Genomic DNA, 12,308 nt, shown 5'->3' with positions numbered 1-12,308 from the left:
ATGATACTAGGCACTGCAAAGGTCACATTCTAGTTTTTCTATATTATGTTCTCCAATTGTCTCACTAATATACATACACACATGCTACACAACTCATCAACAAGACTTTTACACAATCTGGGAGCCACACGGCCAGGGTATTGTTGTCCGTATTTCAAGTTTTGTATTACCATTTGAGGTAATAGCTTGTAGGTATTTCGAGGATGTGACGTATCATGCAGGCGTGGATATGGACGAGTCGAGGAGAGGCGATAAAGCTGCCGCTGGAACGTTCACATTTTGCTCATCAATGACTGTAAGTGTAGACAGTGTTGCATGATGTTTGCAGACAGTGTACAAGTGTGTATCGTGTGTTTGCAGGACTTTGATGAAGATGGATGGCCGGAGTTGTTGGTCACTACCGACTATGGAGATTCGAAGATGTTCTGGAACAACGGAGATGGCACTTTTGTTGACTGCACTGAGAAATGCAATCTTGGGCGAAGAATAGTAAGTCTGTTGTGCAAATGGTATGTGTGCATGTGTGTAGTTTGGACACGACAATGGTATAGGTTCACAGTGAAAAGTAATGATTGGCATGCATGATGGAATACAGTGACAGTGTGGCAGGCTAAGAGATAGCAGACAGACAGACAGACAGACAGACAGACAGACAGACAGACAGACAGACAGACAGACGGACAGGCAGGCAGACATGCAGGTTATTTTATTGGAATACAGCATCTCTATGCACTAGAATACATGATTTTTCAATAATTAAAAGAAAGTGCTTTATAAACAAGTTACAAGTTCAACTATTTCAATGTGTAAAGCACTGAATGTATCTATCTGACAGACAGACAGACAGACAGACAGACTGACAGACAGACAAGCAGACAGATAGACAGACAAGTATGTCAATTCTGAAGACAGATCAGACATAGTCGTATTCGATTCGGCATCGGGGATGGATCTTGAATTGGATATTGCTCTAGCGCATCCCTGGAGCAATGAAATAGAAGGTTTATCAGTTACAACTCAGAGAGCAGCGGCAACCAGAAGAGAAAATCTGAAGATCAAAAAGTACGACCAAGAACTCTTACCTGGAAGTTTTCGACCAACATTTGTGCCTATAGTCTTTGAACATTTTGGCTGTTGGGGAGAGAAAGCTGAAGACTATTTGAAGAAACTGTCACAGCTATCAAGAGACGAAGACGGAAAGCCAAATGCATCAACCTTCAAGACATACTGGAGATCTGTGTTTTCTGTACGTGTGTCTACAACAATCAAATGCTAGAGCTAGTGATTGACAGAAAAATAAAGAAGATTGTTTCAAGAGACAGCGACATAAACATAAATAGTTGTAGGTAGAACCAAGCCCTATTGGCTTGGGTAGTATTTAGTTGCTTTGCTTAGATGCATGGTGTATAATAGTTCAATGTTTGAAAATATATGTATTGACAGACAGACAGACAGACAGACAGACAGACAGACTGACAGACAGACAGACAGGTAGACAGACAGACAGACAGACAGACAGACAGGCAGATAGACAGACAGACAGACGGAAAAAATGTATTTGACAGATAGACACACAGACAGACACACAGACAGGTGGACAGACAGACAGACAGACGGAAAAATGTATTTGACAGACAGACAGACAGACAGACAGACAGACGGAAAAATGTATTTGACAGACAGACAGACATATAAGAAAACAGCAGACAGACATGCAAATCAGCAGTCAGTACAAACAGACAAAGCGAAATGACAGCAAACCGTTAATCTAACAATAATTGACACATAGTCAAGCATTACTTCGTACTAGGATGCAATGGGTCATGCTATCGGAGACTGGAACGGTGACACTCACTTGGATTAGTTCTCCACTGGCATTCATCAAAACTCTGATCACTGTCTCCTTATCGACTGCGTGTTCGGCAGCGGTGGCAACGTTCTGTTTGAAAATAAAAACGGAGGCTACGGACGTCGTTGGTTCGAAGATGCCACAGACATTGCTGGTGTGAGAGAAGGCTGGTGGGGGTGGGGAACGACCATGTACTCACTGCATCTCTTACTGCATCAGACGAGACTTTGAAGCAAACACGAGCAGCAGCAGAGCAGCAAGTAGGTCGAGACAAATGCTGCAATGATTCTACATAACAGTGAATTTGTTTAGGCTAATGTTTGTAAGTCTAACGTCACCTTACTTTTAAATGAAAAGAAGACACTCGTTGATCAAGTGAATGATCTGGAACAATCGGTAAGCATTGGATTTGTGATATTACACACCCACACACGCACGTACACACACACACACACACACACACACACACACACACACACACACACACACACACACACACACACACACTATCGTCTGTTGTTTATTTTTACATGAAGGTCGACTCTCTCAACCAAACTATCACGAACCTCACGAGTGAAATAATAAGTTATGCAGACCAACTCACACAACCCACAGCTCCCATTGCTCCAACTTCACATGCTTCAACAACTCAACCTCTCACCACAGATGCACGAGTCACAACATCACCATCTTCAGCAATACCAACAACAACAGATTCTGTAACCACACCACCTGGCACGCCATGTCCCGCTCCAGATCCTGCACCACTTAATCGACTGAAGGAAAACAACACACAATTACAGCAACAGTTGTCGCTTGAGGCAGGCGTGGTGTCTGGCTTGAAACAGCAACTTTCACTGCAGCAAACCAAATCACTCGGCCTCGTCACTAAAGTCACCAAACTTCAAACAAATGTGACTTTTCTTAATCGACAAATACAACGATGTGAAGTATCAAGAAACCAAGCTTTACAAGATCTAACAAGCTGCTCGTGTGCAAACACGGCAACCAGTGTCCCTCGACCGAACACAATCAACAAGTTATTATATCCACCATGCAACGAACGATCGACCGACTGACAGCAGAAAAGAGTGAACTAAACTCTAAGTATCAACAAAAGCTACAGTTGGAATCTCGACTTACAGACGACGGCCAGTCATCGTACGATTGGTCGGACCTTCTGGAATCGACTCCAGGAAAGATTGTTGCTGCTGTCGGTGGTGCATTCTTTTTGCTCTTTCTCATTTTCTTCACTGTGAGCATCTGCTTTTGTGTAAAGAAGCGTAGTGGCAGCAAGTCGGCGAGGAAGTACGACGTGCAGATGGCAAACATGGCATTTGATTAGAGAAATAAGGGATATATGCCAGACAGCGATTATCCTCTTGATTAATTAATTAAGTGAGAAAGTTTGCTTTCTCTATTGTCTGCACAAGAGACGTGCTTGTGTGGTGCTATTGTATTGATATGCTGGATATCTACGTAGCTTGCCTCTTCATTCTATTTTTACTAGCAACTTTCAGTTTGTATTGGTCTAGATGACTGTCTGTTTCATATAACTGATTTAATTAATTGATGACAATAAATACTCAAAGTGTATTGAACGTCTCCAATCTACAATATCTGTTACTATACCTGTAAACACATCACACAACATTTGATTTAAGCGTCTGCTTTGAAGATTATTGCACGTAATCAAAGAATATTTGGTCACGTGAGTAAAAATATGCGCATGCGTAGAATGTCGATAACAAACGTCCCAGGGACTGTTTCCTTCGTGTATACTCAGTCATTGTCAGTCGGTGTGTATGCAGTGAGTACAGCACTATAGAAAAGGTTGGCTGTGATGTCGTCACTGTTGCGTAAATGAAGGGCTTCGTTTGGCGCCAATATTTGACGCGCACGCGTCTAGCCATCAGTTCCTCTTGTTTTGTTTGTGAGTTATTTGTGTGGTGGAGTGTTATTGTTTGTTTGTTGTCTAGAAATGGAAATAGAATTGTGGGAAGCGGTGAGGAGAGGTGACATCCAGTTGGTAACGCGTCTTTTGGATACCAAAGTTGATATCAATAAGCGTTATCATGAGGTATGTGTTGTGAGTTATAATGTGTGTATTGGATGTTGAAATGAACTGCACGTCGTTTGATCTCAAAATAGGACACTCTTCTGATACAAGCGTGTTGGAATAATCAGAAGGAGATTGTTGAGTTTTTACTCACTAAATCAGCAGATGTTAATGGGACTGGCAGGGTGAGTTGATTGAGTGTGTGAAAATGTGATGTGTTGTTGATAAGATGATAGATATCAACTAGATGTAACAATGTAATCCAACAATCAACGTTTTCGTTTCTTGCTCGTCAAGAGGCAGCAGTGTTGACTTGTCAGCCATTGCATGCAGAGATGAATCATCTTTTTGGTTTTTATTTCATTCAACTTGACCGTCGTCACTATCAGCTAACCCTCGTTTCAATCTAAACATGATTTCATGTCCCACTGTTCTCTACTAACTATGAACATGTTTTAGTGTGAAAGGCAAACTCTCAAGTGTGATGCAGACGTTTAACAAAAGTAGTTTTATTTAATGGGTCATTGATATTAATTTATTAAATTTGTGATGGATGATGATTTTGGGTTACTGCTCGTGATCTTGTGCGTGTTGCTGTGCTGTCTTGTATAGAGAGATGACGTTAGATGGTCTGTAGAGAGGAAGGTGGGGATTAGTAATTTGATGTGGGAATGAATGGTTGGCTTGATATACATACATGTGCAGATGGCACTTTTTATTTTTATCAAGTTTGTGGCTTAACAGAAATGATTATCTTGTGTCAATGATTTAAGTGTTTTGGTAAGACAAGGTTTTGTGTCAGTGGGGAGACGATAAGCGGAGATCAAGTTGTGACATGAGGAAATCGGATTTTTATATTTTAGTTGAGATGTTAGACGTTGTACTTGTACGACTGCTTTCTAATTGATCTTGAGCAGTCAGCTTTGACAATCTTGTGACAAATTTGCAAGGAATGACCTTTGACGTACACAAATTTAAAATTGCAGACGAGCAAGGAAGGTGGAGATAGCCAACATGTCTAAATAGGTTTGCAGTAATTAATTGTTTTGGTTGGTGACGTTTGGTTTAGTATGGAGGGGATGGTGGAATAATGATTATAATAATACATTCTTGTGTGTGCAGTTTGGATATACACCTTTGATAACAGCAGCAAGGAATGGGTGGTACGACATCACTGATATTTTATTGAAGACCAAAGATATTAATGTGATGAAGAAGAGTTATGTGAGTTTGAGTATTGAGAGGTTGAGTTGATATTGTGGTGTCTGTTGTGCATGTATTAAACATATTTGTGAGTGTAATGCATTGATTTTGCTATTGTTTGTGTTTGTGTGTTGATCATTCTATTGAATGTCTCATTGTGTGTGTTGAATGGAATGTCTGTTGCTTTAATATATTTTAACATAAACACTCTCTCACTATCTTATCAGTTTCTTGTTTACTCAGTTGGGATTCACAGCCATCCATTGTGCTGCAATGAAGAATCACGTGACCATTGTAGAGCGACTTGTGTCTTGTTCTGTTCCTGTTGATATCAATGATAATGCTGATCGTACACCGCTGTGGTATGCTGCCTGTCATGGTCATGTGAGTTGTGTTGATGTTCTTTTAAAACATGGAGCGAGTCCCCAACATGAGAGGTGATGCATTCAATATCCTTCAGTCAATAATATTACTAACGTGATGTCATTGTGGGATAGTAAGAGGGAAGGATCACCACTGGAGATTGCCAAGCGACGTGGTCACAGTGATGTGGTTGAGATGATGGAAGAAGCCATAAGATGTAAGTGAAAGAAACAATTAATTGTTTGTTTACTTTTCTCTAATTTGTTTTTCATGTTTAAATTATTTTCTAATGTTCTGTTTTTGCATCCATTTGTCTGTCTCTTTGTTTTGTCTGTCTGTCTGTCCATCTATTCATTTGTATGAGAGTGAGTTTGTGAATTTAACTGTAATTGAATTGTATGTCATGCAAGGAGGTGATATGAAAGTGTTGTATTGCTTTAGAAGTATAATTTTCTGTGTTGACTTTCACAACTCACACATTTTAATGTGAAGATGTTAAATGATGTGTACATACATACATATGTATGTTTGTAATGTGTTTGTCATTTTTACAGTAAAGACACCGAAGAGAGAGGAACTCGTAGCTACAGTGAGGAAAACATAAATAAGAAGTGAAGGTTACGTTACTGTATTACATTATTTGGTGTTGCAGGTGACGTTACTGAAAAGACAGTTGGCAGAGAAAAACGTGCAATTACAATCAAAGAGCAAAGAAGTGGCAGAGAAAGACGTGCAATTACAATCACAGAACAGGAAGGTGGCATCTTTGGAAGCACGATTGGCAAGAATCAGAGACGTAGCTAATGTTGAGAGTGATGAGGTTTGTTCAGTTAGATGGCATTCGTGTTAATGATGATTATCATTGATGTACATATAGGCTGTGTCTCCACTTGTTGCTCTTTAAACATGTCTAACGTTAAACATGTTTAGTAGACAGCGTCTCCACTTGTCCATTTATTCCGGGCTATTAAAGGAATTATCCGGGACTTTGTTGTACCGCGCGAATTCGTTTCTTGTGCACCAGACAGTCGGAGATCGTCTTCTTGTCGTCTGAAGAACAATCACAGACACAAGTCTCTGTCTTTGCCAAAATGGCTCTCTCCTGACACTCTGCATCAGTCTACGCACTCTCTGACATTGCCTAGTTCTGTCTTCTTCCAATAGTCTCCAAAGAAAGAGAAAGAACAGAGTGAAAGAACTAACATCCACCGTTTTGGAAGGCGTGTTTATATCACGTGACTGTTAAACCTCAACCACTTTCGTTAAACTACCTCTGGAACATGTTTAGCAAAAGCTGTTTAGGTTTACAGTTAAACAGGTCTAACGCTAGTGGAGACACGATAATAGTTGTATACATGTCAGTCAAAGTTGCTGCATTGTGTTCATACCCACTGGCACGTCAATTTAGTAATAATAAATTAGAATTAACATTATTGATATCACCACTCACCCAAGTGATAATAATTAATGAATTAATTTTTATTATATTTATTTTATATATTAATTATTAGTTAATTGTTATTAGTGATCAATAAAATGTTGTAGATGACTGATTGACTATGTCGTATAGATGAGACAGAATATTTTACTTCTTGATCTCTTTGCATTTTCAGGTTGTGGAAGATGATGTGACAGCATCCAGAGTTCAATCTACTGCTAGCTCATTTGCTCAGTCAACAGGTACATACTGATTGTTAGTTTCACATGCTAGAATCACTGGATAAGTGGGTGCATTGTTGTATTTGTCAATGTGTGTGTGTGTGTGTGTGTGTGTGTGTGTGTGTGTGTGTGTGTGTGTGTGTGTGTGTGTGTGTGTGTGTGTGTTGTCCGGAAGTAGCATGGCAGCCTCCTGAGCGTGTCGGCTCTGGAAGATTTGACCGTCTCTGGCTTACCATCTGGCTTCTGCGATATCTTCAAACAGCATCATTACGATAAACCATCTCAGATCGACCGGAGTGCCACACATAGCATTTGGGAGCGAGCCCACGGTAACGTGTTTGTTTGCAAAGAACAACCGTCGCACTACTCCCACATTGTAAAGTGTTTCGATTGCTTACAACGTTGAAGTACTCATTTTCATGACTTTACGTCTATTTCCTGTTACGACGGAGTCCAGCAGTAAGATGGTGGCGCGGCATGGACAAAAGAAGTTGGTTTCCAGCATGGAATGAAGTAGAACGATGGAATATGGTGCTTGCCGGCGATTTCTACTGCCGTGTTAGCAAAAAAGCAGCAGTTTGACATATCTTGCTGTGTGGAGCATTGAATGATTCAGGACGCTGTACAATATATTACCTATTTACAAACTGGTAGATGAAATGAGTAGAGATTTGCTTTTTTTCGCTGTTTGTGCCATCACCTTTCGAAATGGGCTGGTTATGGTTAGTGTGTGTGTGTGTGTGTGTGGGTGGGTGGGTGGGTGGGTGTGTGTATGTGTATGCTTGTTGCATTATGGCTGCGTATCTGTCAGTCTCTTGATCTTCCAGTCTCTCTGTTGTTTTGCTTCATTTTCCTGTTTAGTCTTCTGACCACTTTATTGTACAAGTTTGTATTTCATTGTAAGAAATGATGTTTGTGTCTTACACTAGAGGATGATCATAGGCGTGATTCGTATTCTCGTCGAGTTCTGCAGGCAATTCAAGGAGTTGGCTCTACCAGATGGTATGCACTCGGTCGTGATTGTGGAGAAACACCAGATCAGCTGAACAAATTCACTGTTCTGGTCAATGATTGTGATAAAGTTCAAGCTTTATTTGATGTGATGGCACAGAAAGTAGGAGAGAAACGAGCAGCAGACAAACTGCTGGATGCGTGCAAAATCATAAAAAATCCAATATTTGCTGAAGTCAAAGAAGCGATGGACAAAATGTAATTTGGGAAGATGAAGAAACAAGGGAATGTGTTTTTGTATTGCATATTAATAGTGTTGTCGTAGTTAAATGTCCTCAATTGTGATTTGTTGTCATTTTTAATCCAAACGTAGCAGTCTAGTGATTGTGTAGAAAAGTGAAGACATCAAATGCGTTTTTATGCTTCTGGTCAATACTCACATATCAATACATTAGGGGGGGTGTTGAAATATTAGACACGATGGTGGTCTATTACAACGATGCACCAGAAACTTGTGTGAACCGAGTGGCCGCCAATAGAAGTCAGATAACCAGAAAGGATCATGGTAGATGTACAAGTTTGTGTTGTAAAACATGTGATCATGACGTATTTCTAACATAAAAGAGCATGCACATCTCGTTAGTTTGATGACATTACTAGTTCCAGCTAGTATCACACTGTCTCTCACTTGTCACTAAAATGTACAACAATTCCTTTCACTTAGGCTTCGTCTCCATGTCGGTCACATGACGAATAATAATAGTGTCTCTTGGAGGACTCCTAACACACAACAAACATGAAAGCAAAACAAAGTTGGTAACAAACACGGCGACTGACTCTTTCTCTCCTTCTAGCATGTAGGATGATGCTATGGCCAGTAATGAGCCATCACAATTGAATGAGAGAGAAGCGATTGTTGTTGGGTAACGATGAAACTAGAAAGAGAGAGAGAGACAAGTGAGTGGCAGTGAGTAAACAAAAAATCAAGGAACGCACCCGAGCTAATCTTTTTCTGTTGAATGCATCCCACACATTGACAAAACCATCACACCCTCCAGTAGCAAACGTGTTATGACTAAAAAATTAATTAAATTTTATATAATTTAATATATAAAATATATATTTATTTTATAATTTAATAGTTACTCACATCAAGTGGAATGAAATGGCTGTGACAGGGTAAATGGTCTCCTTGCCGTTCTCCTTGATTCTGTGACACTTGAATGCATATTTGGTTTTCTGGGCGTCCGGACTGGGATTGAAGAATTCGACTGCGACACGACCTTCAATCGAACTCAAAACATAGCCTAACAAACATACACACAAGATTGGCTGTTGATATGCATACATTGTAATATATGGTACAACTATGTGTGTGGACCTTGGCCATTAGGAAAGCACCTAATTGAACGAGTTTGGTATTTCAGAGTCGACTCCCTTCGCCATAAAGGCTGACTCTGTGTATCACAAATATCATCATATAATTAGTATTTACAGCATGCAAATACCAGTGTCCGACTGCAGGGACGAGGCAATTACCAGACCAATGGTCAGAAAGTCTGGCTTTGCCAGTAGCACATTGCCTGAAACTTCCGGTCAATAACTAACTGATTAATTAAATAAATTACATATTTGTTGAGATTTCAACACTACAGTCTCTAACCATATTCTTATACAAATTTTGTTGCAGAAGTGGACAGTACAAACAAAGGAGTGTGTTTGCATAATGTTAATTTTCAGTAGATGCTTTGAAACGTCCAGGCCGCTAGTGAGTTTGTAAAAGGTAGTGAACAAGGTCTTGGCATTTTTGGTGACATTTTATGAGTTCTGAAAGTGTATAACAAGAGTTATTTAATATTGTAATTATCATGTAACTAATCATATTATAGTCAGGTGATAAAGCTAAGCCTCTTAGCGCGTTACACCAGATCAATAAAAATTTGCTTCCACCCTCCCTGAACTGCATGGTTGTTTGCAAGTGTCTATGTTGTCTTCTTTCTCTCTGCTTATCTGTCTAGCTGTCTGTCTGTATGTCTGATGCTAGTCTGTCAACAACATTACAGCCACCATCTTACAGTGTTCCTAAGATCCCAGATCAACACATGCCTTCTTTTCTACAATCAAACAAAATCAACTTAATTAACAGCTAAATGTTGTGGTTTTGTTTTGATCTTTACAGGCTTTTGCTGACAACATTCTTGCGTGTACGAGATGGGGATCGTTTCTGGTATGAAGAATATCTGAGTGCTGAGGTGATGCCACATTTTGTAAAGTGTTTTGCTTTGTCTACTCACGGACGTGTACACACACACACACACAGACACACACACACACACACACACACACACACACACACACACACACACACACACACACACACACACACACACACACACACACACACACCTGGAACCTGGAATTCCGCCGATACCCACTATGGGCTTTGGCATTGCAGAAGAAGTTTCCACCAGGAAGTGCGGTCATTGACTTGTGACAAGTCAATATTCAATGATACCAGGTCTGGTCTTGTTGTATGGTATCAACCCATCTGTTCTTTGGACCATGCTGAGGACGTTTCATATTATGTGACTTGCTTCTCAGCAACAACTTTTGTTGATGAGAGACGTTCATCCGTTCTAAGTGACCAAGCCACTGTAATCTTTGATGTTGAATTTGACATTCAATTTGTTCTTCCTTTCTACTCTGGCAATTGCCCAAGTCTCACAACCATATAATAAAACTGGCATCACTAGTGATCTAAAGACTCGCAGTTTTGTGTTCTTGCTAAATCCTTGGTTTGTGAAAACTCTATGTTTCTAAGAACAAAATGTTCTGCTAGCTTTCTGAATACATTCAACGATCTCTGTGTGACCTACAATTCCAGACTTAGTCACAATGCTGCCCAGATAGCAAAATTCAGAAACATTCTTCAGAACATAACCCGCTATCAAGATGTTTTGACAGTTTGCTTCTTCAACACCAATGCTCAAGATTTTAGTTTCTCAGTGTTGATCCTCATACCCCATTTCATACAAGCATCATGGAAAGCATTCACCATCTAGTGTTGCAACTCACTATTTGACGTACTTAGTAGAGCCAAATCATCAGCATGTAGAAGCTTTGATCTTATGTGTCCCATCAGTTTTACACACCATAGTTCATGAATAGGCCACCATCTGTTTTGTAAGCCTCCCTTAACCTTGTCCAGAGTCTCACACATAATTCTGTCCATAAACAAATTGAACAAGATTGGAGACAACACACACCCTTGATGGACACCTGTGGTTACTTCAAACTTTGATGAGATTTCCCCTATTTTGTACAACACAACCTGTACCATGGTGCAGGTCAACAATCATCTTACCACTTCATCTTCTATACCAGAATATTTGAGAATGTTAGTGAGAGCGTGTCTTGGTACAGAGTCAAATGCTTTTGGGAGGTCAACAAAACAAATATGTAAGTTGGATCTGTGCTCTACAGCCTTCTCATGACTTGTCTCAGTACCCAAATCTGATCAATTGTTATCTTTTGAGGTCGAAAACCGCATTGCTCTTCTAAAAGCGAAGGTTCTATCACTGGTGTTAGCCGACCTACAAAACATTGGCAAAGACTTTTCCAGGAATACTGAGTACTGATATCCCACAATAGTTATCACATATCAGACGGTCATTCTTTTTACACACACACACACACACACACACACACACACACACACACACACACACACACACACACACACACACACACACACACACACACACACACACACTTGTATTTTGAAGACTAGTAAACTAGCTTTAGTAACATACAGTGTGTCACACTGTAGGAGCAAGCGATGGTACACGAGAATCTGACTCTTTTCAAAACCATTCAATACAACACAGACTTCAAGGATGTACCAGAAAATGTTATGTTTGCATCACAGCTCTGTGCTGGTGTTCGTAACCATCAGTGTATTCTCAAACCAGAGAAGCCAACTTGCCCTACTCCAACAGACACGCCATCAGCTGCTGCTGCAACTACAACAGCATCAAGTGCTGAGACAAACAAAACAATAACGGACAAATCAACAACTCAGGCTACTACAGCTGCAACCACAACAACAGTTACTGTGACCAAGTCGCCGTGTTGTTTTCAGAGAGACATCTGCAATTTGAAGAGTGCGAATCTCAGTCAATTGGTTGATGTATTGAGAAGAAATCAGACAACACTGAAGGCTGA

At 40.2% G+C, this 12,308-nt stretch overlaps 1 protein-coding gene and 1 long non-coding RNA gene across 2 annotated transcripts; both read left to right on the top strand.

Annotated features, from left to right (window-relative positions):
- The first annotated feature begins 2,018 nt into the window (after positions 1 to 2,018).
- LOC134190619 (uncharacterized) lies at positions 2,019 to 2,449 on the top strand. Its single transcript, XR_009971662.1, has 3 exons — positions 2,019 to 2,109; positions 2,162 to 2,245; positions 2,386 to 2,449. It is a non-coding gene; the product is annotated as an uncharacterized LOC134190619 (long non-coding RNA).
- A 1,140-nt stretch (positions 2,450 to 3,589) lies between these two features.
- LOC134190957 (inversin-like) lies at positions 3,590 to 8,494 on the top strand. Its single transcript, XM_062659512.1, has 10 exons — positions 3,590 to 3,682; positions 3,829 to 3,929; positions 4,001 to 4,093; positions 5,031 to 5,132; positions 5,355 to 5,548; positions 5,609 to 5,691; positions 6,029 to 6,063; positions 6,127 to 6,294; positions 7,088 to 7,154; positions 8,063 to 8,494. The coding sequence occupies exons 2-10, from the start codon at positions 3,831 to 3,833 to the stop codon at positions 8,344 to 8,346; spliced, it is 1,125 nt and encodes a 374-aa protein (XP_062515496.1). The 5' UTR covers positions 3,590 to 3,682; positions 3,829 to 3,830; the 3' UTR covers positions 8,347 to 8,494.
- The last annotated feature ends 3,814 nt before the right edge of the window (positions 8,495 to 12,308 follow it).

The sequence above is a fragment of the Corticium candelabrum genome, chromosome 15 (genome assembly GCF_963422355.1).
Source record: "Corticium candelabrum chromosome 15, ooCorCand1.1, whole genome shotgun sequence".
NCBI classification, from domain to species: Eukaryota; Metazoa; Porifera; class Homoscleromorpha; order Homosclerophorida; family Plakinidae; genus Corticium; species Corticium candelabrum.
The sequence above is the reverse complement of the archived record's forward strand: the minus strand, read 5'-3'. Positions and strand labels throughout refer to the sequence as shown.

What these genes read in the sequence shown, in the direction of transcription:
- LOC134190957 (XM_062659512.1), top strand. Translation starts at nt 3,831, where the DNA reads ATGGAAATAGAATTGTGGGAAGCGGTGAGGAGAGGTGACATCCAGTTG. An exon ending in GCGAGTCCCCAACATGAGAG is followed by an intron (nt 5,549 to 5,608) that starts GTGATGCATTCA and finishes ATTGTGGGATAG; the next exon opens with TAAGAGGGAAGGATCACCAC. An exon ending in CTCATTTGCTCAGTCAACAG is followed by an intron (nt 7,155 to 8,062) that starts GTACATACTGAT and finishes GTCTTACACTAG; the next exon opens with AGGATGATCATAGGCGTGAT.